The sequence below is a fragment of the Ceratotherium simum genome, chromosome 30 (genome assembly GCF_057802395.1).
Source record: "Ceratotherium simum simum isolate JZ-2026a chromosome 30, ASM5780239v1, whole genome shotgun sequence".
Classification (NCBI taxonomy): Eukaryota; Metazoa; Chordata; class Mammalia; order Perissodactyla; family Rhinocerotidae; genus Ceratotherium; species Ceratotherium simum.
The window spans coordinates 20334866-20360806 of record NC_141929.1 but is presented as its reverse complement, the minus strand read 5'-3'; the positions used below and the strand labels follow the sequence as shown (position 1 = coordinate 20360806).

Sequence of the window (25941 nt, the reverse complement as noted above, 5' to 3'; positions counted from 1 at the left end):
AACTCACAAAAAATCCTGTATGGATAGTAATTTTAATTATTATGATCTTTATTGTTCTTTCGTTTCTTCCGTCCTCTGATGCAACAAGCCCACACTGAAGGTCTGTTTTGAACCACAAAGCTAGCTGCTCCCAAACTGCAGATGCAAAGATAAATAAGTCCCGGGTCCTGTTCTTGGGGAGTTCCAGTCCCATGAGGAGGAAAGGACATTAACAAGGTCTTACTAGACAACGTAGCCCTCCTATAGATAGAGGGAAGCTGGGATGCTGGGAGGTGCACAGAGAAACCCCCTCACTCCCTCCTCCCAGGAATGTTTCATGTGGTGTGGGCAAGGAAGCATGTTAATTTAAGCAGAAGGAACAGCAGGTGTCATCTCTGGGAGGCAGAGAAGGCATGGAGGCTGGAGGCACTGAAGGAAGTTTGGTGTGGTGGGGAGTTAGGTAAGGGGTAGGGAGCGGTCAGGGAAGGTTTAAGAGACAGCAGGGGCCAGGTTATGAGGACGGTGAACATAAAAGCAAGGAGGAATTTAAAGCCCTCTGCTTTCCGAAAAGAGCCATTTTTTAGGAAGAGGATGGCTACCCTGTGGGGATGAGTGCCAAGGAAGGAGGTTACTCCATGAGGAAGGGGGAGAAAAAGGGGGCTGAAGGCCAGGAGACCACCAGGGAGGGAGACGAGGATTCTTTCCCCTCTATCTCCCAGACTCTACAGATTACATCAGGTTAATAATTGCCTGAAATAAAGTGGAAATGAGCACAGATCCAAACCCCCAACCCACTCTGGGATGGGGACAGGGGAGGGGTCAAGGGAGGGAGGGCAGTTTGACAGTAATGATGCAGTGATGATGGATGCAGTTCCCCCTGGGTGCTGTCTCTAGGATCAGGATGGGGGCACACCCTCTCATGACTTCCCTGGCCCCTACGGAACACAACTGGTGGGAAACAGAGATGTGAGGCTCTCCCAGCTCGTCATGTGCTTATGCTGTCACATTTCCTTCTCCAGTTGGACGGGTGAAATATAAGGGATAATAAAATACGCCCAGGGAATGTGGGAGAGTCAAAACGCGACAGGTGAGAGTTCACTGCTTAGCCTCTCATGCTCAGTGCAGTCGTGGACTGCATGAAGGGAACCATCCCCAAATTTGGTGGAGGGAGTCCTATGCCTATGAAGAAATGTGTGATTTTGAAAAGGTTTGCGCTGGTGGTATCTGTAAAAAAATACATCAGTGTATTAGTTCCCTAGGACTGCCGTAAAAAAGTACCACAAACTGGGTGGCTTAAAAATCCAGAAATTTATTGTCTCACAGTTCTGAAAGCTACAAGTCTGAAATCAAGGTGAGAGAAGTATGCTCCTTCTGAAGCCTGTAGGGAGGAATCCTTTCTTGCCGTCCTAGCTTCTGGTTTGCTGGTAATACTTGGCTTACAGCTGTAGCACTTCAGTCTCTGCCTCCATTGTCACATGGCATTCTCCCCTGTGTCTCTATCTGTATCTCTTCTTATAAGGACACCAGTCACACTGGATCAGGGCCCACCCTAATGACCTCATCTTAACTTGATTACATCTGCAAAACCCCTATTTACAAATAAGATCATATTCACAAGTATTGGGGGTTAGGACTTCAACAACTTTTTGAAGGATACAATTCAACCCATAATAGCAGGTAAAGGGGCCTGTGTTGGGGCTGTGGGGGTTGATCAGAAACACAATCTGCCATCTAGGAACTCAGGGCCCACTGATGAGTTTCCTATTGTAGAGGACAGAGAATCAGGCATCAGACCAGGAAATCATGGCTGCATTCATTTAAGCCATTGGTTTTCAAAGTGTGGTCCTGGACCAGCAGCATCAACATCATCTGGGAACTTGTTAGAAATGCAAATTCTCAGCCCCATCCTAGACTGGCTGAATAAGAAACTCTGGGATGAGGCCCAGGAAACTGTTTTAATAAGCCTCCAGGTAATTCTGATGCAGTCTCAAGTTTGAGACCCACTGATCTGGGCCAAGCTCCCACTGAACAAGTGGGAAAACTGAGCCCCATAACCCCAATACTACTCCCATTTACTGAGAATTTATATGCTAGGCAGGCCCTTGATGTGCATCACCCCATTTTGTGCTCATTTGTGTTCACCCAATGCAATAGATACTGTTGCTTACTCCATTTTATAGAGAGGAGAGCAGAGGCTTGGAGAGATGAGTAAAACTCCAAAGTCTCAAAGCCCTTAAAAGGTGGTACAGGGATTAGAAACAAACACCCCAACAGATCTGGCCAGACCCCAGCTCAGGTCTATTATGAGGGAGAGAGACTGGATGGGAGGCTGGGGGAGACTGGATCCTTGGGCTCCCAGGAAGTTTGGGGCGAGCTCTGCCCTGGGAGAGCTTATAGTCTGTGGGAAACCAGCTGGGAAGAATGAGTCACAACCCAGTCCACCCTCCCAGGCCTCGGCCACTAGCCCTCCCTGCCTGCACTTCCCCATCCTAGCCCTTCTCACCCTGGTGCTCATTGGCCAATCTCTTCCCTCTCTCCCCCAACCCTCCCCGGAGGCAGCTGTGGGTCTGTAATGTTCACAGTTCTATCACCCATGCCTGGCGCAGCACTTGGCATTGAATAGTCTTCACTAAATGCTTGTAGAATGAAAGAATAAATTTCTGAAACTACTTCCACCATACTTTCTACATTTTAAAATGCCCTACTGGCAATGTGTATATCATCTGATTTGGTAATTCCACTTCTAGCAGTTTATCCCAAGGAAATCAGCAGACACACACACGAAGATATATCAATAAAGATGTTCACTGCAGTGCTATTCACAAAAGCGAAAACTGGATATAACCCGTCCACTAGAGCACTGGGCAATTATTAAGTGTCAAGTTCTCCAAGGCTGATTGAGCAGGAAAATGCTAACCATAGCATTAGGTGTCCAATTTTGGTCTTAAAGTCTCTAGGCCACAGGGCTTCTAGCCTGGCCCATTGGCCCAGTGCACAACATACAGTGAAGAGCAGACACGATTCTGCCTGTTGGTGCAGCATTGGACATAGGCATTAGGTGAAAAAAAAAAAAAACTGGTCACAAAGCTATACATATGATTCTTATTGTTTTTTAAGTACTGTGAATACGTATCGAAAAAGCCTGGCAGTTTGGTCACAAAATGTTAACAGTGGTGATTCTTGGGTCACATGACCAGTAGTTTTAATTTTCTTGTATACGCTTTTCTGATTCTTCCAAATTTTCGACAATGAATAGGTGCACTACTATAATTCGAAAAGGAATTTTTGGAGTTTTAAATGTGCCCAACAAGGAAAAGGAGAAAAAACAGAGGTTCTAGGTCTGAGGAGTACATCTTTGGTACTGGAGTCTCACAGACATCACCTCACCCAATTATCCTATTAGCCCTCTAGACTCTCTATTCCCATCTTATAGATGAGAAAACATGCACAGAGAGGTGAAGCAACTTGCCCCAGGTCACACAGCCAGTGATGCTGGAAGCCTAGCCCGGGTCTATCTGAGTCCACAGCCCAGGCTCATTCCATCCCACTATGTGCAGACATACATACACACACTTGGAGTGCAAATGTTTTTAAAAAGTACAAGGAACTTTAATTTTGGTCTTAAAGTCTCTAGGCCACAGGGCTTCTAGCCTGGCCCATTGGCCCAGTGCACAACATACAGTGAAGAGCAGACACGATTCTGCCTGTTGGTGCAGCATTGGACATCTATTGTCTCAACCAGTGCTCATAGGACCATGAGGTGGGCAGGGCAGGGACACCCCCTCCCCATCCCCGGCCAAGACCTCATTGTAGAGCAAAGATACTGTGTCTCCAAAAGGGGAAGTAAGATGTGGTCAAAGTCACTTGATGAATGAGGTGTGGCTGTGCAAGCTACTCCTGCCCTCGTGCCCCAGCCCTTCATAATAGCCCTCACATCCTGTGCTCCCCTCTCCCAGAAACAGTGAAATCCAGGAGCTACTGACGCCAGCAAGACCAAAGAGTAAACTCCGGAGCAGTAAAAGCAATTCAGCTTTAAAGACAGCATGTAACTGAGACAGGAGGCGCCTGAATGGAGGCACAGACTTTCCCAAGGTGACCTGAGTGGGCTGCGGGGACAACTGGGGCTTTGCCTGAGACAGGCAGACTCCATTGGCTCCTGTCACCTGCCTGAGTTCCCAGCACTCCAGCACTGAAGACAGGCTGCAGGAAGGAAAGAATTGGCTCAACTTTTATTTGGTTGTCAAAGAGGTAATCCTCACTTTAGTTCTTTCAAAAGGTACAAAGGAGTGAGCAGTAAAGACGGTCCCTCCCACCCCATTCTGCACCCTCCCCCACCCTTCTGGTCTCCCAGTCTTCTCCCCAGAAGCCAACACTCTCCCCAGCTTCCCTTAAGTCCTTCTAGAGACAGTCTTGCATCTATACGCAAATGACAATCAAATTTAAAATCTGCTTCCTCCCATCCCTGCGATTTTAGACAGGTTGAATAAGGGCCTCAGCAGCCCTGGATTTTCATCCTTGCTCTGTCACTCACTATGCACCCTACCTCATCTTCTCTGAGCCTTGCTTTCCTCACTTGTAAAAGGGGGTGAAAATCTGCCTGCAGGGTTGCTGTGCAGATGAAGCTGGATTCAAAACTATATAAGTAATTCCAATTTCTTTAAACACTATAAATAAATATGGAAAAGGCCTGGGTCACTTGAAGGGGAAGTGGGTCAATGAAGTACACATTTGGGCCTCTCCCCAGGCCCTGAGAGTGTTGCAACTCCCCCAGGAGAAGGGTGGCTGGCTCCTCTGGGAGATGGACGGAGGCTGCAAGTCTCGTTCCAAAGCGAGCCTTTGTCTTCTTGGTCTGAAGATGATATTTCCGGGGCCTTGACAATGTTGCATTCTCTGTCACATGCTGGTCTTGGGGGCCACCCCCTGCATCTCTATCATGAGTCCCCTGCCCCCACCCCAGGGTCAGATTTATATTAAGGGCTCCTTCCAGCTCCTGGATGAGAGAATGGGCATCTAGGCAGGGCTGGGAAGTCACTGACTGACCTTGGCCCAACCAACCAGTTGTCAATTAATCTCCACAACTCTATCTGGGGAACTGGGGTTTAGGGCCTAGGAGAGAGAAACTGAGACAGTCACAGAGATGTAGGGGAGCCAGGCACACAAGATGGCAGATTCCTCCACAAGGTCAGCCAAGAGCAGGGCCTGAGATAGTCTCCTCTGGTCAAAGTCAGACCAGCAGACATTGTACAAACGGCCCTTCAACTCCCGTTGAGTACAAGCCCCTGGGTGGGATCATTTGTCTCTCCTTCCATCCACCCATTTGTTTGTCTTCCCAAAACTGCCAGCTGAGGCCTAGCCAGAGACAAGCCCTAGCCTTGGCACAAGGCCACATCCTAAGATGAATCAGATTGTCCCGGCTGGAGCCAGTGGGTGGAAGGCAGAGGACATACTAGGTGGAGGGCACAGCAAGGACCAGGGCTCATGGGTGGGAAAATGTTGGGCCAAGGCTGGCACTAACATTGAGTGCAGGGTGGAGGTCCCAGTAGGTGTGCCGGAGGTCATGGGGAGACAAGGAAAGGAGGGACAAACAGCGGGTTGTAGAGTGACAGGCAGAGTCCTGGACAGAAGGAGGAAGCAACGGAGAGAATGAGCATGGGAGGCAGGGCCTCTGACTTGGTTCCATGGGGAAGCCAGCTGGTTTCTGTGGGTCTGTCTGTCTTCATGCTCACTGGTTAATGCCACCCCTCTCCATTCCCCCTTTGAGGCTCTGGTTCTGTCTGGGCCAGGGGTTTGGGTTGCCAGTCCTGCTCTCCCCCTACCCCAGGGCTCCTGGACCCCCACAGCCATAGGACCCCCTCACCCCCAGCACCAAGGGGAAGTGGTGAAGAGTGGTGTATGAAGTGAGACAAACTGGGAGCAAATCCCTCACTCTCTGGCTAGATGACCTCAGGCAAGTCACTTCACCTCTCTAGGCCTCAGTCTGTTACTCCGTGAAATAGGGCTAACGGAAGTACCACCCAATGTTGTAGGGTAGCTGAGAGGGTTAGACGACAGGAAGGACCCAACGTTGGCCCAGCACCTGCCACAGTGTTTGGCAAACAGGGGAAGCTCCAGTTCTGGACACTTGATGTCAGTGCAATTTGTAGCTTAAAGGGGACTCTCCAATCCCAAAGAACTGAGGTCCCAGAGCCCTGGTCCCCGGTGGTAGGATTTACCGCTCAAGGACAGCCTAGGGAGGGGATGAGATGTGGGGAAACAGAGGCGGCCCTCAGCATGGACGGTTTCTCCTGTCCTGGAGCCTGTACACGTGCTGGAGAAAAGAGGGACAGTCGTCGGGCCAAGGCGGGGGTGGGGGTGCGGGAAGAGATTTAGGTCCCCTTGACCCTGCATCTCGATCCCGGGTTCAACTGGCCTGCGGGCGGCGGGGGCGTGGGGGAGGCAGGGCCGGCTTCTTTCGCCCTGCTGGGGGTGGGGGGGGCGGGTCCCCCGGGAACCGCTCCTCCCGCCCGCCGCCGCTTTAAGAGGCTGCTCCGCGGCAGCGATCGGGGCCGGAGCCGCAGCCCGGGCGAGCGGAACTGTGCCGAGCGGGCAGGTGCACGGCTTCGGGGACGGCAGCGGCATGACCGGCCACCACGGCTGGGGCTACGGCCAGGACGACGGTAGGCAGAGATCTCGGCTGGCTTCGACCTGCTGGGACTCGCCCTGGACCCTGGCGCCCAACCGGGTTTACCCGGCTGGCAAGCCCCTCATCTGCCAGGCCGGACCGGGACCCCCCTCCCGTCCAGCCCCCAGAACCCGGCCCACCTACCCGGCCCGAAACCTGGCTCCCCCGCGCCTGGCGCCAAGTCCGCGCTGCGCCCCAGCCGGCCCCGCCGCCAATGGGCCACCGGGCGGCTGAGCGCCTCCTGCCGCCTCCTCCGCGCAGCCCCTGCCGGCTGCGCTCGCTCGACCCCGGCGCAGACGCTCACTCACTCACCCCCGGCGGCGCAGGGGGTGGCGGTGGCCCAGGGCAGCCGGAGGCGGTCGCGGCGGAGCGCTGTGCGCGGGTGTCTGTGCGGGGAGCGCGCACGGCGTGTGTGTGCGGACCTCCCGGGAGCTGGACTCCGCGTGGGCAAGGGCGCAGTGTCCCTGGGAGAGTTTCCCCGGAAAGTGTCCGAGCTTTGGTGCCGGGAGGTATGAGAGAGAACGGGCTTTTGGAGGCGCACGCATGTGTCTGCATGCAGCAGGGTGTCTGGGCACGTCCCGGTGTGAGGCGTGGGAACCCGTGGCCCACATCAGCCTCCTGTTCTGACTGGGAAAATAGCTCTTCCACCCTGCCTCAGTTTCCTCAGGATGCAGAGGAAGGGAGAGGAGGCAGAAGGTGGGAGTCAGACGGCTTAGGGTGGGTCTGGGGCAGGTCGGTTCCCTTTTGGGCTACTTCTTACCTGGGTGGGCGTGAGGGGTAAGGGTTTCCCCCTTTCGCTGAGGTGAATAATGAGGACCCGAGATCCAGGCTGCCATGAGGAAACCCAGGCAGGGCAGGTCGGGGTGGGAAGAAGGAGAAGTGTTGGTGGGAGGAACACTCCCTACTTCTCTGGGGAGAGGCAGTCACTCTGTGAGGGTGAGTGGTGGTCTTGGGCTACAGTCTGGGGGTCAGGAGGTTGCAATGAGCCAGAGGGAGTTAGGGAGATGCTGTGGTGTCTCTGGCCCCCTCTGGGACCTCAAGGACACAGGAGCGTATTTTGGAGGGGAGAACCTCAGATCTGGGCATGCAAAAGCTAGAAAGAGACATTCAGAAAAAGGCAACAGAGACCAGCAGAGATGGAGAGAGAGGCAGAGAAGGTGCAGGTTGGCAGAACCCATAGACGATCATCTCCCCCCAGCACCTGCTCAGAGCCAGTTTCTGGGTGCTTCCCCCAGAGTCAGAGGCCCCTGACGCCGGCCTTCTTGCTCGTCTTGCCCACCAGCTCTGAGCATGTAGTATCCTGTAGGGCCTGCCACCCTCAGGCCACTGCCCCTCGCCCAGGCAGACCTGGGTCATCCAGTGTAGGGGCAATGAGGGAGGAAAGGACAGAAGGATAGAGGTGCCGGCGTGCGGCATGCTCACAGGACTTCAAAAATAACCCAGTGGGTCTGGGCCACGATTCTGAGTCATCCATAGGGACACAGCTCTGTCGGCACCTGCTGCTGTTTTCTCAGGAAAACTTAAGAAGCCAAAAACGGGGAGAAGCACCAGCCGGCAATAGCTCTAAAAATAGGCTGCATCTCAGGATGTTTCCCGGGGAGATGCCGAGCCTCTCGGCTGCAGATGGAGCCTCTGGGAGGCAGGTGGTGGGCGCCTGTGGGTGTGCATGCAGGTGTGTGCGTGGTGTGTGTGCGTGCACGAGCATGTGTTTTGCTGTAGTCTCTTAGTGCAGACTTGGGTTTGCAACAGGGGGTGTTTGTATGTGAGGGTGTATATGTGTGTGTCAGATGTAGTCAACAGAGCTGTGTGTGTGTTTGTTCACATGTGTTGCTGGGCCTAGCCTCTCTGGGCGTGGTGAGCCCAGGTCACTGTGCACATATGTGTGCACACATGAAAATCTCTGTGGACCTATAGGCACATGCCTGGGGAGGGCAGCTGGGGGCAGTGCATGCACATGCTGTGTGTTTATACCAGAGTCCAAGTGTATATGGGCATACGTGTGAGTGGCCCTCAGTTCCCTCATCTGAGAAATGGGGATCACTCTGGTTTCTACTTCACAAGGTGGTTGTGAGAAGCATGTCACAGAGCCAAAGCCAAGTTGATGTGAGCTTTTGTTATTATTATCACAAACACCATCACGAACATGCTCACTATGCAAGAAGAGGCCAGATACCTGGTAGGGTCGGGTCAGGGACTCCGGATGGCCGGAGGCCTCTCCGAGCATGTATTGGGTTGGGGAGAACCAACTACTGCCAGGACCACCCCAAGTCTGTAGCTGTGTTATGCTCTCTTCCGTGCATTAACTCTCTGGGCCTCGTATCAGCTCTGGGCAGTGAGTTTTAGTGAGGCCATTTCCCAGACAAGGAAATGAGGGTTGAGAGGGAGGTGGCAGAGCTGGAATTGGAGCTCCAGAGCGCAAAGCTCCAAAGCAGGGGCTAACCTCTGAAAGGAGACCGTCCCCACAAGTGCCCTCAGCCTGCAGCCCAGAGATCAGGCCTGGCCTGAGTCCTCGCCCTGTCCCCACCTGCAGGCCCCTCACAGTGGCACAAGCTGTATCCCATTGCCCAGGGAGACCGCCAATCACCCATCAATATCGTGTCCAGCCAGGCTGTGTACTCGCCCAGCCTGAAGCCACTGGAGCTTTCCTACGAGGCCTGCACGTCCCTCAGCATTGCCAACAATGGCCACTCTGTCCAGGTGGACTTCAATGACAGCGATGACCGAACTGGTAAGTGGCTCCTGCCAGACCCTTGCACCTCTCCCCCTGGGGACCCTGTTTTGGGCAGGCTCAGGAGGGACAGCATGCTGCGCTGGGGAAGGACGGCTCCACCTCTCACCAGCTATGAAGACTTGAGCTGAGCCTCAGTCTCCTTCGGCATAAAATGGGAGCAATAAGACCCTATTTTCCTCTCTAGGGTTGTGGAGAGGAAAGATGAAAACCTGAGGTGATGTTTGTGGTGCTGGCATATAGCAGATGCTCAAGAAATGCTAATTCCCTTCCTTGTCTTCCACTTAGTGCTTTAGGTCGGGTTTGTTTTCATTCCCTGCCCCGTCACTGACCTGCTGTGTGGCCTATGGTCAAGCCCTCCTCTCTGTGTGATCTGGCCAAGCCCAGCAGAGACAGAAGGGAGCTGAAATGTTCTGTGTGCCAGGCCCCTTGATAAGGTCACAGGCAGCTCTTTTATTCCTCTTGAGAACCCACCTCTAAGATGGGCAAGTAGAGACTCAGTGAGCTGCGGAGGGCCCGAACCAGGCTGGTCCAACTCCACAGGTCTTCTCTTCAAGGTACCCACAACCTCAATCCCAACCATCTTGGGCCAGAGAGAGGCCAGCGGGAACTTGTGGGAGCTCCTTCCAAGGTCTCTTTGCCCTGGGACTAGAGTCCAGGTTCTTTCATGATAAATTCCGAGGCAGAGGCCTCAAGAGAAACTGCTAGAGTTTCTTGCGTAAGGAAGTGATTGGTACTCTGTCCCCCCAACCTTCCCCCCACCTGCCGCCACACAATGAAAGCACTCAAGGGAACTCAAGTTTCAAATAGAAAAATCAGGGCCGGCCCCGCGGCTTAGCGGTTAAGTGCGCACGCTCCGCTACTCGTGGCCCGGGTTTGGATCCCGGGCGCGCACCGACGCACCGCTTCTCCGGCCACGCTGGGGCCACGTCCCATATACAGCAACTAGAAGGATGTGCAGCTATGACATACAACTATCCACTGGGGCTTTGGGGGAAAAATAAATAAGTAAAATTATTAAAAAAAAAAACAAATCAAATAGAAAAATCAAAGGGCAGAGAAGAGGAGGGTCAAAGGGCAGAGAAGAGGAGGGAAGCCAGATAGGAGTGATCTTGGTTGCTTAGTCCTGAGTTCCCTGGGAAGCCAGGAAAAAAGAGAAAGAGAATCAGTTATAATTCTTCTTGAAGAAGGAGGAATTCCAGCAGATCCTCAGCAGAGAGACACAGCATTTCCTGGTACTGAATTCTAAGAAAAGCCTCTCACCTAGAGCTTTGAGGAGGGACGTGGGGGTCTTGATGACCCTAGATGACAGTTGATGAAGGAGAAATTTTCATATGGTTGTACCTTTTAAACAGCCTTCAGAGGGCACTGAGGATTCTATTCAGACATCAGTAGCTTAGTGAAGGCCACTGTTGAGGGGCAAGGGTCAAAGGGGCATGCTTCTGGACCACTGATCCAGGGGCTCACTTTCAGGCCTGGCTGGGGTACCCCCCTCTACCAGAATGCCCAGGCCTGAGGGGGCAGGGAGCCAGTGGAAAGAAGGTGGGCTTTGGAGTGAGACAGTTGGGCCTCTGCCACTAACCAGCTGTGTGCCCTTGGGCAGGATACCTACCTTTCCGAGCCTCAGTCCCACATCTGTCCGATGGGGGTAACAATGTGTCCCCCTCAAGGTCGCTGTGGGGGTGGATGCCCACGGAGTGCTGAACACATAGTGTCCAGTGAATGGCAGTGTGTTCTCTGGTCAAGATGGAGGGAGGGGGCTAAGGAAGCCAAGCTCAAGGGGTTAAAGAGGGAGTTCACTCACTGAGAAACCACACTGTGGGGTCCCAGTTGTGGCATGCTCAGAGGGGTGGGCCCCCACAGGCCATATTAGAGAGCTGAGCCTGCAGGCCTGGCTGCTCCTGCCTCCCCAGGATGGGGCAGCCTGACGGGGCCCCTGCCCATGGCCACTACCCCCAGATTCCCTTTGCCAGCCACCTAGCATTGCCATGGACAGGCCCTGCTTCTCAGGTAAGGCAGGGCAGCAATGAGGGGCCTCTGGACTGTCCTGTCATCCTCCCCCTCCTCAAGGAGCTCTCCGGGGGAAGGCCCTGCCCTGGTCACCCATCCTCGAGGAGCCTGGTGGAACTCTGAGCCCAGGGCTGTCACCTGATCCAGGGGCTCACATTCAGGCCTGGCTGGGGCTCCCTCCACTGCCAGATCCCTTTCAGCTGGAAATTCAATCAGTCCCCGGAGGCGTTGTGCGTGGCCCCAGCTCACCGGGTATCAGGGTGGGAAAGTCACAAAACCAGCACAAGTGGGGCCTGCCAAAGAGGACATGGGGGAGGGCATTGGAGGTACCTGGGCCTGGCTATTCGAGTGGGGCCCCTGGGGAGCTGACCTCTGGACAGCATCAGGTCCTGGAGAGTCTCAAGGTTCTGGAGAGGCAGTGCAGCCTTGGTGATTAGGGGCTTGGGCTCTGGACTTATAAAGGAGATGCAGGCTTGTATCCTGGCTCAGTGTCATGCTGTGTGACCTTGGGCAAATGCCTTGCCCTTGCCTCACCTTTGTTTCCTTCTTTATAAAATAGAGATAATAATAGATTCTGTCCCTCATGGGCTACTATGAGGATAAACAAAATAGTCCTTCTGATGCAGCCCTGAGTCAGGGTTCCAGACATGGGAGGCCTGTTGTTAGTGATAATGGGTACCTGAGAGGCAAGGTCCCAGCTTCCATGCAAAATTGGGCAGGAACGGGGAGGATGGCCAGATGGAGAGATCTACTCTGTCAGTACCAGACTCCTCTGCCACCTACAGCTGCCAATATTTCAGCCCTGAACCAGCAAGAGCCCAGGGAACTGGGTGGGAACTGACTCAAGCACAATTAGCCCAACGAGTTTTCTAGATGATAAACTTATCCCCCTCCTGGGCACTGCCCTGATGCTGGCACTGCCGCCTGCCTGTCGGTGTGGGCTCCCTCACGTCGATGGCCACACACCCCACTTCTCCCCGCAGTGATGGCTGGGGGCCCCCTGGATGGGCCCTACCGGCTCAAGCAGTTCCATTTCCACTGGGGCAAGAAGCACAGTGTGGGCTCAGAGCACACGGTGGACGGCAAGTCGTTCCCCAGCGAGGTAAGCCCTCCTCTACCTGATCCCTCTACTATCCGGGGAAGGACTGGATGGTCAGGGGCTTGACAGGTGCCTGGTGTGGGGCCCTGGAGAGGGCAAGGAGGAGTGCCCAGGAGGCCTGGAGAGGGACACCCTCCACCCACCCCAGCACAGAGTCTTCCACCTGAACTCTGCCCACTGCTGTCCTAGTCTGTGTGACCAGAAGGAGTTTTCTGAAGGGCAAATCCAGCCCCACTACACCCTTGCCAACAACACTTCAAGAACTGAGCCTGTCCTTCAGGGCCCTGCATGACCTGGCCTTGCCTGGCCTCGTCTTCCCTGACCTCTCCCCATACTGCCCTGCATGTGATGAATCCCCTGCCCACACCTGGCTCTTTCACGCCTCCAGGCTCTTGCTTATGCTGTTCTCCCTGCCTGGAATACCTTCCCCCAAGGGTTCCATCTGATAACCCCCTACTTATTCTTTGGACACAGCTGCAGGCGCCGCCTTCTCAGGGAGGTGTCACACTGGACGGCCATCATCTATTTCACAGTTCATTCATGGAGGGCAAGGCCTGAGCCAGATTCTTCTTTGGTCCCCTGGGGCTCAGGAAAGGGTTTGGCCCAGAGCAGGGTGGATGCTATCTGTGGCCCTTAGGGGCTCCCCTAGGCCCCTCAGGACCCTAGGCCTGGGAAGATTGAGTCTACCCCTCCTGCAGAGGGGCCAGGAGTCTGGTGGGAGTGAGAGAAGCCTGGCTCTGAGCTCGCATGGCCCCTTGGAGGCACTAAACACTGGCCTGCTGTTACCGCCTTAGCTGCACCTGGTTCATTGGAATGCCAAGAAGTACAGCACCTTTGGGGAGGCCGCGTCCGCACCCGATGGCCTGGCTGTGGTCGGTGTCTTCCTGGAGGTGAGGGGTGGTTACCCAGGGCCAGGAGGGGCACGAGAGGCCGGGCACTGTCTCTAGTGCCAGAACACAGTGGGTGCTCAGCTCACACTACCCTCTCCCTGACAGACGGGGGACGAGCACCCCAGCATGAACCGTCTGACAGATGCACTCTACATGGTTCGGTTTAAGGTGAGACGAGGGGGATCCATGCCTCTGACTCAGAGCAGCCTGGTGGGGAGGGAGGAAGAGGCTGGATCATAAAGTGGGCCCATCTGCTCCTCCAACCTGGCAGCAAACTCTTGTCAGGGTGCAGGTCAGCACCTGTGGAGCCCTGCAGCTGACTCCTCTTTGTCAGGGTCCATGGCCTCATTGAGTGCCCAGCATGCAATCTGGGCTTGATACAGGATTGATAAGATGCTTGTCATGTTAATGGCCATCTGACAAGCGGAGCCACCAAGGGCAGCTGACGGCAAGGGAGAGAACATGGTGGCTGCAGCTTTTACATACAAGCAAATGGGTGGAGAGGGCCTGGCCCAGGCTGGGAGATGGCATCTGGGATCACAGACATTTGCCCACAATTTGCATCAACAGGCCAAGGAGAAACCTAAATCCTGCTGATAGAAATGGGTGGAGAGGCTGCTGGTCTGGTCCTAGTGGGGGGGTCTGTGCTGACTCCCGGGTTCCCCTGCCCTGCCCCAGGGCACCAAGGCCCAGTTCAGCTGCTTCAACCCCAAGTGTCTCCTGCCCGCCAGCCGGCACTACTGGACCTACCCCGGGTCCCTGACGACGCCCCCACTGAGCGAGAGTGTCACCTGGATCGTGCTCCGGGAGCCCATCAGCATCTCTGAGAGGCAGGTGAGTCCTCCCAGAGCTCCAAGTGGAGGGATGCGGCACTCAGAGCCCACCCTGGGCGGTGTGACTCCCCCAGCCAGCACCCCGCAGCCTGTGGTCCCACCGTCAAGGCTCCCATATGCTAATAAACGTTTAGATTTTTGGTTGGGAGTTACCTTGATTATTAGTCATTAGGACGTAGGCACAGGCTGGGGGGTGGAGATCTCTGGATCCTGGGACCACCCCTGCTGTGTTAGAATCTGAATGCTGCATTTGCTGATAAGTCACAGCTAGATGGGGTTGGAACTGGAACTAGGTGGATCAGGGTCTAGGTTCAGAAGCCCTTTAGTAAGTAACTAAGGTTGAGGTCCCAAAGAGGGAATGAATGGCGAGAAGAGAGGACAAGCCCTCGGAGCAAGAGGAGGGGTGGGTAGGGCTGGCTGGGCAGGGTATGCCAGATGACATGTCTGGGATCAGAGAGGACCACAGCACTCACATTCTGCCCTGAGTATCTCTTCTGCCTTCTTAAGATGGAAAAATTCCGGAGCCTGCTTTTCACCTCAGAGGATGATGAGAGGATCCACATGGTGAACAACTTCCGGCCGCCACAGCCACTGAAGGGCCGTGTGGTCAAGGCCTCCTTCCGGGCCTGAGATGCCCTCCTGCCCAGCCGGCCACTAGGGCACCATCTTCCCAAGGGCTTCCACGTCAGCAGACACCAAACCATCCGAGGCTCCCTGCCTGAGGGGTGCTGTGGTCCCCCCTTCAGCTGGCTTGCTCCTTGGCCACCCTGGAGGCTTCTTGACGGAACCCTGGAGTCAGGGACACCCTTCAGCTGCCCTGGGGACAGGAAGGACAGGAGCTGAGCGTGGTCCAAGCCTGGGGCTGCCTCTGCTCTCCAAAGGCCCCTAGGAACCTCCTCTTGTCTTCCCAATGGCAGTGGCAGCAGCCCCACCCGGAGCTCACACTGTGATGGACGAGACCCAGCTCTCTGGGGCAGGCAGCTGGCATTGCCAGAAAGACTCAAGCAATAATTAGAGGTGGGCAGAGCTGCCCTCTCGGTGTTACCTCTTCTGCAGGCCTCTGCCATGCATACATCTGCCAGGCCATTATAATCAGCACCCAGCCTGCTGGAGGTGACATGGCCTTCTCCCTCCAGCCCCCTGCTGCCATGGGCAGATGCTGGCTACAGATTATGTCGTATCTCCTCTCATCCCCACCCAGCCACCAGAGCCACCTACATGACAATCCATCCATGCATTGATTAATAAATTCATTCATCCATGCAACAAACTCCCCTTGAATGCCTGTGCTATGTCAAGTATGGTTCTAGGCATCGGGGGCTGAAGGGGGTGAGTCAGGCACAGTATGTTGGGAGGGACATAGGTACTGAGCAAGTGAGGGTTACACAGAGGGCAGGGCAGGGCAGGGGCTGTAAGAGCAGAGAAAGGGGGAGCCTACCTTGTCTGGTGAAGAAATTAAATTCCATCCAGTATTCCAAGACAGAGAGAAGAGAAAAGCAGGTGTGCAAGCTTGGAGGTGAGAAGAATCCAGAGTGTTTATGGAGCTGAAAACAACTGGTGGGGCTGGAGCCCTGTGGGATCAAGGCTAATGGGGAGTCATAAAAGGTCTGGAGGAGAAGAGGGACAGGGCCAGATATGCGAAGGGGAAGATCCCTGTGGAGTGTGGATAGGCAGGCAGGAGTGGTGGCAGGGAGGAGGTGGTGGCCAGTGGCCAGGACAGAGTGATGGAGGTGAGGAGCAGGGGGCTGGATAAGAGATTCAGGAGGTAGAGCCCAAAAGATAGTGTTTGGCTGTCTGGGAGGGAGAGGGGAATCTGGGGAGTGTCCCTGAGGGGAGAGGGGAGTCTTCTTGTGGACTGGGAACCCTGGGGAGGAGCTGACCAGGGTGGACACACAGCATCTGCGGGGCCCTGGAAGGGAGTGCTAGGCAGCAGCGGGATGTTGGGGTCTGAGCCAAAGAGAGAGGTGGAGGGTGGAGGGGCTGTTTTGGGGTATCTTGACTCAAGGTGGTGGGTGAGGCTGAGGGGCTGGAGTGGGAGGTGCACAGTGAGTGAGGGGGTCCCAGCATGGCTGGAGGAGGAACTAGCATAGAACCTTGAAGAGGAGCTGCTGAGACGTGGGAGAAAAGCCAGAGAGTGGGGTCTACAACACCCGGGAGAGAGGGTTTGGAAAGGGGCTGAGGCAGGGCTGAGGCAAGCGATCTCTTAGGGTGCAAAATTTAAGAAGGCACGCACCCTGAGGCCCCGACCCCACATTTGCACAACCTGAGAGTGCATGCCTCCCTAAATGTGCACCCTAAGGGCCTCGCTTGCCTCACCTGAGCCCTAGCCCAAGTCTGGAGAGCTGCCTAAGGTTTAGAGACCCAGCCATCACTGTGCCCCAGAGGAGCGGGGCAGCCTCAGGCAGCAGCTAGGGGTGGAGGAGTGAGAGGAGGTGAGAAACCAGGATAGCAAATGGTTAGGTTGTGAAGGGGGAGAAAGAGATAGCTGAGGGGGCACGGGGTCGAGACTGTTGGAAAGATGGGCGGAGGCTATCTGAACACCCTCGGGAAGGAGGCCCAACTGCAGGCACAGGAGAGCCAGAGCTCCTGTAATTGTCACTATACTGGAAGGGCACTCCCGGGTCACGGGGTACTCCTGGGCTTTGGGTGAGGCCATGAGGAGAGGGAGGAATTGGGCCTTAGACCTCTAGCTTCGAGCCCAAGAAAGCAGGGAGGGGAGAGGCTTGCTCTGTTGACCCCTCTTCCACTCCTATGCTCAAAGTAAACCTGTCCCTAGAGTGGGTTGAGGTCGGGGACAGGAGAGGCAGGACCGCATCCTAGCCCCAGATGAGGGGCCAGACACAGCTTTACCCCTGCAGACAGCCTGGCCTGATCTATGGGCCATTTTCTCCCTCCATATTTCAGGAGACCGTGAGAAGTGTAGTGTCTGGAGGACAGTGTTGGCTCAGCTTGGGGACAGGCAGCAGCAGGGAAGTAATGCTAGTAATGCTGCCTCTTAAGGTGGGCAAAGGGCCTGGGGCAGATATGGCTCTCTCCCTGTGATCCCCCATTTTATTACTGTTATTACCCCCATTTACAGATGAGAATGATGAGGCAGGGGAGGTTAAGTAAGCAAGTGGCAGGGCAGGATTTGACCCTGTTTCTGTCCCTTAACTGTTCTGCTCTGAGCCAGAGGGAGGGAGGGATGGGCACAGTGGTGGCCATGTGGATTTGGTACAACAGGCCTGATGCTGCTGGCTATGCCAGGGACCTTGGCCAGCCCCTCCCAGGGATGGTGGCACTAGCTGCCTGGCACCACAGAGGACTTGAAAAATGGGAGCTGGTTTTATAATAATTATCCCAAGGCTGCCAAGAATCCTCACTCCTTAAATCCTTCCCCTTAATTCATTTTTTTAATTTAAAACTATTTTAAAACCAAAAGTGGCCTCCTTATGGTATAATCACAGCCCAAGATTTGACCCTATTACATCCAAATGTGATGCCCCAGCTGGATCCCAAATGCTTCCAGCAAACCTGGCCTCGAAGGACCCAGGACTGCCTCCTGAATCCTCGCCCAGGGCACACTTGCCTCCTAGAGCTGATGCTGGGCACATTTGGGGCACTCAAGACAAGATGGGCTCTGCTTGCTCCCAAGATCCCACGGCAGCCAGGGGGACCCTTGAAGAGATCTGGGCTGGTAGCCCAGGCCAGTGGCCATAGCATGCTGAGTCTGTGCCCAGGCTAAGGGCACAGGCTTCCCTCCAAAGCCAGACCCTGGGCCTCAGAGCATCTGCTTTCTCTGGGGTGGGCCTCAGGAGATGGGGTGGCTGTGAAGACCCAGCCCCCTGCAGCTCTGCCTGCAGAAGACTTGCTCCCAACCCCGTGGTTACCTCTACAGCTGCTGCTGCTGCAGAGGCCTGGGTGGTCGGAGGGCGCAAGGGTCCCCTTAGGGCTGGCCAATGACACCTACCTGCCAAGGTGCTCGTCTGTGGACAGAGTGGTCTGTGGCCTGAGCAAGGGTTGGGGATAGAGACAAAGATCGGCCTGAGGCGGAGGTTACAAGGTATCCTGATAGAGTTGCTGACAGAGTTGATGTCTGGGAGGGGACCATACTGATGTCCAAGCTAATAGGGCCTGGAGCAGGACAGAGGCTTATCAGCTGCAGCTGGAGCTGGCCTCGGGTGGGGCGGGAGGTCCGACGAGAGTATCCGCCCAGCCTGGGCATCTTGGGAGCCTCCTGTGTCCGTGGGTCACAGCGTCAACTCTGAGCTCACCGTCAAAGGCAGAATGTACTTCTGGCTGTCAAGATGCCAAGGAGACTCTGCCATGCCAAGGAACTCATGCCAAGGAACGTGACTCTGAGCATGGAAGGTTCTGGTATTTGTCCTGCAGCCAGAGGCAGGGCCTGGGGAATGCATCCCTTCTGGAGTCTTCTCTGCTCACAAACTCTAGGGCAGATGCACCCGCCTTCACACCTGGGCTTTGCACCACCTGTCACTTAAGCCTTTTGAAGCTTCTGGCCTCCTCTGTAAAGCAGAAATGACATCATGTGAGCCACATATATAATTTTTAATTTTCTAGTAGCTCTATTTTGAAAGATAAAAAGAAACAAGTAGGGTCGGCCCCGTGGCTTAGCAGCTAAGTGCACGCGCTCCGCTACTGGCGGTCCGTGTTCGGATCCCGGGCGTTCACCGACGCACTGCTTCTCTGGCCGTGCTGAGGCCGCGTCCCACATACAGCAACTAGAAGGATGTGCAACTATGACATACAACTATCTACTGGGGCTTTGGGGGAAAAAACCAAATAAATAAAATTAACTATCTACTGGGGCTTTGGGGAAAAAAAAAGGAGGAAGACTGGCAATAGATGTTAGCTCAGAGCCAGTCTTCCTCAGCAAAAAGAGGAGGATTAGCATGGATGTTAGCTCAGGGCTGATATTCCTCACAAAAATAAGAAAAAAAGAAACAAGAATATTCAATTTGAATAATACATTTTATTTAACTCAGTTATATCCGAAATATACTATCAGGGCCGGCCCCATGGCTTAGCGGTTAAGTGCGTGCGCTCCGCTGCTGGCGGCCCAGGTTCGGATCCTGGGCATGCACTGACTCACCGCTTCTCTGGCCATGCTGAGGCCGTGTCCCACATACAGCAACTAGAAGGACGTGCAGCTATGACATACAACTATCTACTGGCGCTTTGGGGGAAAAAAATAAATAAATAAAATTATAAAAAAACAAACAAACAAACAAAAACCCCCAAAAAACCAAAATATACTATCATCTCAGCACGTCATCAATATAAGAAATTAATGAGATATTCTACATTATTTTTTATGCTAAATTTTTGAAATTCAGCATGTATTTTACACATACAGCACATTTCGATTCGACTAGCCGCATTTCAAGTGCCCAAGAGCACATGTGGCCAGTGGCTACTGCATTGGATAGTGCAGCCCGAAACGGATGTCACCCTTTGCAGGGCCATCTGCTAGCAAGATGTCCAAACAGGCCCTCTGGCAGGACCGGTAGCAGGCAAGGTGGTGGCAGGAAGGAGTCAGATCTGCTCCAAGCCTCTGTCCTCAGAACATTTGATGCCAATTTGGCTCCCTCTGTCAGGGCCTTCCTCCTCCAGGAAACCTCCCTAACCTCCCACCACGCTCCAACCTGGCTGGCCCTGCCCCAGCCACTCTGCAGGACCTTGGCTGTTCCACTGGGAGAAAAGCCAAAACCCTCAGCAAAGAACTGACCACAAGAGCCTGTCCAGAGTGAGGGAAGATGGTAGTACCCTGGAGAAGGGTCCCGGCTTGGTTGAGGAGACTTGGTTAGTCTAAGAGGGCTTCCTGGAAGAGGGGAAAGGAGTGGGCATCCCAACAGAGGCACAGAAGCCTCTGCAGCAGTGAACACTTACCAGACAGAGAGGAGGAAGATCTGGCTCTCACCCAGCATGTATCGACAAAGAGGAGATGTGTGGCTGGGTTCACAGGGGTCCCAGACTCTGGAGGTCTCACATTCCAGGAAGAAGTTTCTCTTTACATCCAGGAGCCATGAGGAGCCACTGGAGATCTAGAGCAGGGGCTGAGGGCCTCCTGGGTTGGAGGAAGAGGGCTCTCCCTCAGGCTCAGGAAGCACTGGGCATCCCTCGGCCCAAATTCGCCTTCTGACACAGGCTCAAGTACAAATTCTGGCAGGTGCAGTTCATCAGCTCTGCATCCCCTGGGCCCTGCGGAATGGACTCACGCCTGGGCCCTGGCAGGTCCTGGCTTGGCAGTCTGTGAGCCTAATCTAAAAATCCCTCCAGCTTCAACCCAAATGTTTCTGTCTTCAGCGGCATGAAAGGATGAGCAGGTAGCTCTCTATTCCCACTGAGCTGCCCTCCTGGGACATCACTGCAGGAAAGGCATGGGGACACAGGGGCCCTAGGGTCAGCTGGGCTCCCAGGGATCCCTCAAAGTTTTCGGGAAGAGGCTCTTCCACCTCCTCCTCTCTTAGCTCCTGCTCTGAGTGACAAGTCCTTGGTTGCTCTGGGCACAGGTGTCTCCAGAGGGCTCACTGTCCTGTCTCTCCAGTTACCCAGGCCTCTCGAGGAACTGGGCAGTGAGTCCTTGCTGCTGCTGCTGTTGCTGCTCCTGAGTGTTCAGGAGTAGAGTTTGGGGGGGTCCAACTTTTTCAGCCAGAGAAAGCATTGGCAAGGATCAAAAAACTTCCCAGGGAATCCCAGAGCATCCAAGCTGAAAGAATTTCTGGTGTGACTCCACTATACAGATAGAACAACCAAGGCCCAAAGAGGGAGTGGAGTCTGCCAAAGTGAATTGGTGGGAGAGCTAGGACTTATGACTCCTGGTACAGTGCTCTTTACTCTATCAGGAGAGCTTTATGTGTTCAAAATACCCCTATATCAAATAACTCCCTGCTTGTCTGTCATGGAGCCTGAAATCCTGTCATTTGAGCTTCAGTGCTCAGTTAAGATATGGTCCCCTGATGAAATACAAGTGCCTGTAGGAGGCGCACACAGTCAGTAACACCTTACGGGGGAATGATTTTATCACCTCCTTTTCAGTCTGCTGTGTGACCTCTTCCCTCGGCCTCGGTTTCCCCGTCCGTAAAGTGTGTCAGTGGGAGGCCCAAGGGGCCTACGGTAGGACTTCAGAGAGGAAAGATTTGCCGGAGGCAGAGTCAGGCTGTGACCAAGCTGGGGGGCAGACAGCTGTGGATCTCAGGATGTAGGTCACCCCACATGCCCCCTAAACTGAAAGGGGCCATGGTGCTGGGCCAAAACCGTCAGGGACAGAAAACTGCGAGAGCCTCCCAAACCCCCCAGACTTCGGCCATCAGTGTGACAGGAGAACGCCTGGGCTGAATTTCCAACCACCCCCATGTAAGGGGGGCTCAGAGCTAGATTTAATTGACTTACAGAAAATAAAGATTTTCCACAAGTTTCACATCTTGAAGTCCATAAACTATGACCCATACAACAACAACGTCTGTACTTTAGGGGAAGTCAGTGTTTGGAAATGATCTCTCTCCTAGGAGAGCAGAGCTCTAATGGTACAATTTCAGGCAGGGGCAGGTGAACTGTAAAGATATAATGGGGCAGCCAAGCCTTCGAAGCCCCGGCCCCAGCCCTAAATCCAGAAGCCTGTGGTTTCTGGGGACAGTAGAGGGGACCCAGAGGAGAGCTCCTCACCCCTGTGCAGCTCAGGTCTGCTAGGTGCAGAGCTGCTCACATGGACTCTTTGACCCCAGGGGTGGAGAGCTGAGCACCAACCTGGTCGCTTTCACTGGCGCCAGTGGCGGCTCCAGCAACTCCTGGGGGCTCGGGTCAGGGCAGCAGCAGCCAGCGCTACAGCTCTTTGGGGCGCCTGCCTCAATCCCAGCACCCCCTAAGGTCAGCGGTCATGCTGAGGAAAGAAAGTCTGGTGGTCGGCAGCAGGCAAGAGCTGACCAACGTCAGCCAACTTCACTAAGACTTGTTGGAAGATAAGACCCCTAGAGATGGACCCTCAGGGCCTGTGGCACGCAAGACCTGGCCATGTCAGGAAATGTCAGGCTTCCATGCCTTCTTTCCTGCCCCTCGTCACATGGACACCCCAGAGCACTGGGGTTGCAGCCGTGGGCAAAGAGAAAGGAAAAGCCAGTGTTTAGGGTTCCACTAGCAGACCCAGAGTCCTTACCCCCCAAATCTTTTATTTTAGTATAATTTCAGACTTATGGAAAAGTTGAAAGACTAATACAATGAATAGGCATAGACTGGTCACCTCGACTCCCTGTTTTATCACATTTGCTTTCTTTCTTCTCTCTCTCTCTTCATATATATACATTTTTAAAACCTGTTTGAGAATAGGCTTCAGTCATGATACTCTTGTACCCTAAATACTTCAGAGGTTTTTCCTAAAAACAAGCTCGTTCTCTTACATGACCACAGTACAAGAATCAAAACCAGGAAATTAACATTGTTACATTACTATTATCTAATCAACATACCTTATTCAGATTGTGCTAATTGTCCCAATAACATCTTTTGTAACCCCCCAAAATTCCCAGTTCATGCATGGCATTCAGTTGTCCAATCCCTTTAGTCTCCCTTTCCCTGAACAGTTCCTCAGTCTGACTTTGTCTTTCGTGACATTGATACAGTTGGAGAGGGCAGGCCAGTAGGATGTCCCTCTGTTAGATTTGTCAGGTGTTTCCTCATGAAGAGACTCAGATTATGCACTTTTCACAGGAATATCACAAAAATGATCCCATGGTGTTTTAGGTACATGATGTTGATTTGTCTCATTACTGGTGATCTGACTTTGTTTGTGTTTTTTAAGTGAAACATGACATACACAGAAAAGTACATACACTCAATGAACTGTCCCAATCTGAACACACCTATGGAAGCAGCACCCAGATCAGCAAAAGTACATTTCCACCCTAAAAACCTCCATGTCCCCATCAAGTTCCTACCTCCACAAAGCAACCACCATCCTACTTCTAATAGCATAAATTACATTTGTCTAGTTTTGAACTTCAAACATAGTCATGCGCTGTATAATGTTTCGGTCAACGACAGATGCATATACAACGGTGGTCCCATAAGATTAGTACCATATAGCCTAGGTGTGTAGTAGGCAATACCATCCAGGTTTGTGTAAGTACATGCTACGATGTTTGCACAATGACGAAATCACCTACAAAGCATTTCTCAGAACGTGTCCTCATCATTAAGCGACACATGACTATAAATGAAATTCATTTCAGAAAACTCTTTAGCTTCTGTTTTATTTGCTCGTATTACGCTTGTGAGATTCTCAGAGTCTACTTTTTATAATAATAAATGCAGTGCCTCCAATTATGAGCTTTAAGTGAGATTCAAAGAAAATATAACTTATCTATACATGTAATTTCAAAAAATCAATTTAACACTTTGGTTGTAATACAAAGGACAGTCATTTATAACATATAATAAAGTATATTTATATATACAAATATGTAATTTTAATAAAATAATATGTGTGTCAGTATGTAGATGCTGGGGCACAAGGACACTAAAGATGTGATGAGGTCTTCCGATGTTTGTCCTCATATTCAGAAGCCCCATAACGTGGCAGCTATAGATGCATTCCAGGCAGAGGAATGTGAATATTGTTGCGTACATGATGTGATTTTCCTAGACGAAACTAGAACAACTCCTGGGAAAATTCCAAACATCACAAAATACAATAATTTGCTATGTATTAAAACTGTGCAAGCATTACTTTGTGTTTCTGAATAAAACGGAACAAGGTTGTAGGCTCAAAGGAAGATAAACAGATTCTTCACCTGTCAGGATATCCAGGTGGGACGTTTGAAAGGGAAGGACTCAGACAATCTTTTGTTGTGTGAAACAGTCCTGTAGGACTCCTAGCACCACTGACCACCCCAAATGCCAGGGGTCTCCCCAGCCACCTGACAACTGCCCTCAGATTCCCCAAACGCTTTCCAGGGTCATACCACAAGTCTAGGGGATGAGAGAGGAGGCCATCTGGGGCTCAGAGAACCACAGGGAGGGGCACCTGAGGAGGGTGTAGGGTAGAGGGTTGGGTGTGGCCTGAAGGAGGTGGGGGCCCAGGTGAGAACACTGATGGAGGACTCTAAGGCAGCGCCTCCTCATGGCCAACTCCTAGGGTAGCAGGCTGGTCTCTGGAGACGGAGGGTTGGGAGACCCTATGTGGATCTTGCTGCCTGTCACCCAGCTCAAACCTCAGAGGATGCCACCAGAACCTACAATTTCCTGGGCCCTGCATGGACATCTGCTTAACTGCTCTGGGCCCCCCAGGAACTGCAGCCCCCGCAACAGACAGTGGGGGCCCCATCAGCTGTAGCCCCTGTGGGGACCTCAATGGGCTGAAAACCCACCCAAGCCACACACCAAAAGGATTATGGGGCCCTCACTTATGTATTTAAATATAAAAATAATACAAAATGATACTAAACTGACAGGTAACTAAAAAAGATAAACATAGTTCTGATTTCTCTCATTATGCTTCTATTTTAATAAAATATTAAATGATTTTAAAGCACCTTCCTTTGGTGCCCCTAAGAACATGCTCCGTGTGCCTGGGGGGTGACCCACCAGTGAACACAGTCCATGGATGGACTCATTTAATCAGACCCACGATCTTTTGGGGTGGGTACCATTTTCATTCCCATTTTGCAGACGAGATATTGAGGATCAGATTGATTAAGATGCTTGCTACCTGTCACATAGCTAGGAGTTGTTGGGGCCAGGATTGGCCTACCTCAGAGTCAAGCCTGAGCCACCACTCTCTAGGCCCTTAAAAGGTGCTTGTCAGCCTCCCCACCACTGTCATCAGTGTCAGTTCCTGGTGCTAAGCACTGTCGAGGGATACACACACACACACACACACACACACACACACACACACACACACGCGCGCGCGCGCGCGCGCGCTCCACCAGCTCTGGGAAGTGAGAGATGCTCAGGTATGTTCCGCAGTGTGTTTACGCCCCCTGGTGGCCATGTGTAAAGCTGTAGCTTGGTCTCCAGTCCATCCTAGCCAGCGATTGATCCACAAGTAGGGGTGGAAATTGTGCTGAGAAAGAACCTTGCCCAGCAGGTTACTACTTGCTAAAAATGTTAAAATATTATTGCTGTTTGTGCTCCTGCCTCACTGGCACTCTAAGCTCTTGCTTTCCCTGATGTCCAGGGGCTCCAGCACTGGGCAGAGTGGGCAGCTGGTCAGTACCACTGGTCTCCTGGGGAAAGGGCATGCATGGAGAGCTGAGGCAGTGGCCTCACTGTTCCCCAAAGGTATGGAGGACAAAGGAGGGCATTCCAGGCAGGAGAACAGCAGGGCCAAAGGCCTAGAACTGAAGGTTAGTGTGGAAAAAAAGCTGAATTAAATTTGACCCAGTCTCCAGCATAGCCTGGGGATGGGTGTGCCCTGATTACAGTGACGGATTCTTGTTCTTCAGACAGAAATAACTCCAGAGCCAAGGAAAGGAGGACAGCTCACTTCAACACCCCCACATACTTCCCTCTGCCCCCATTCTGTAGTCACTATACAGCTGGGAGGAGGGGTCTGCCCCGCAACCTGCATGAAAATGGCTGCCCCCATTCAGCAGCTGGAGATACAGAGGCTCTAAATTCAGCTGAGGTCTCTTGTCCAAGTCATGCATCCAGTCGATGGCAGTGCTGGAGTTCTCGTGTCTGCCTGACCCAAGGCCCAGCCTCTGAAACCAGCACATTACACAGGGTGCCCTGTGCAGAGGAGA

General features: G+C 53.1%; 1 protein-coding gene across 1 annotated transcript; it reads left to right on the top strand.

Annotated features, from left to right (window-relative positions):
* The first annotated feature begins 6595 nt into the window (after positions 1-6595).
* Positions 6596-15458, top strand: CA7 (carbonic anhydrase 7). The gene is made up of 7 exons (XM_004431690.2): positions 6596-6635; positions 9171-9368; positions 12362-12480; positions 13272-13367; positions 13473-13535; positions 14046-14201; positions 14708-15458. The coding sequence occupies exons 1-7, from the start codon at positions 6596-6598 to the stop codon at positions 14828-14830; spliced, it is 795 nt and encodes a 264-aa protein (XP_004431747.1). The 3' UTR covers positions 14831-15458.
* The last annotated feature ends 10483 nt before the right edge of the window (positions 15459-25941 follow it).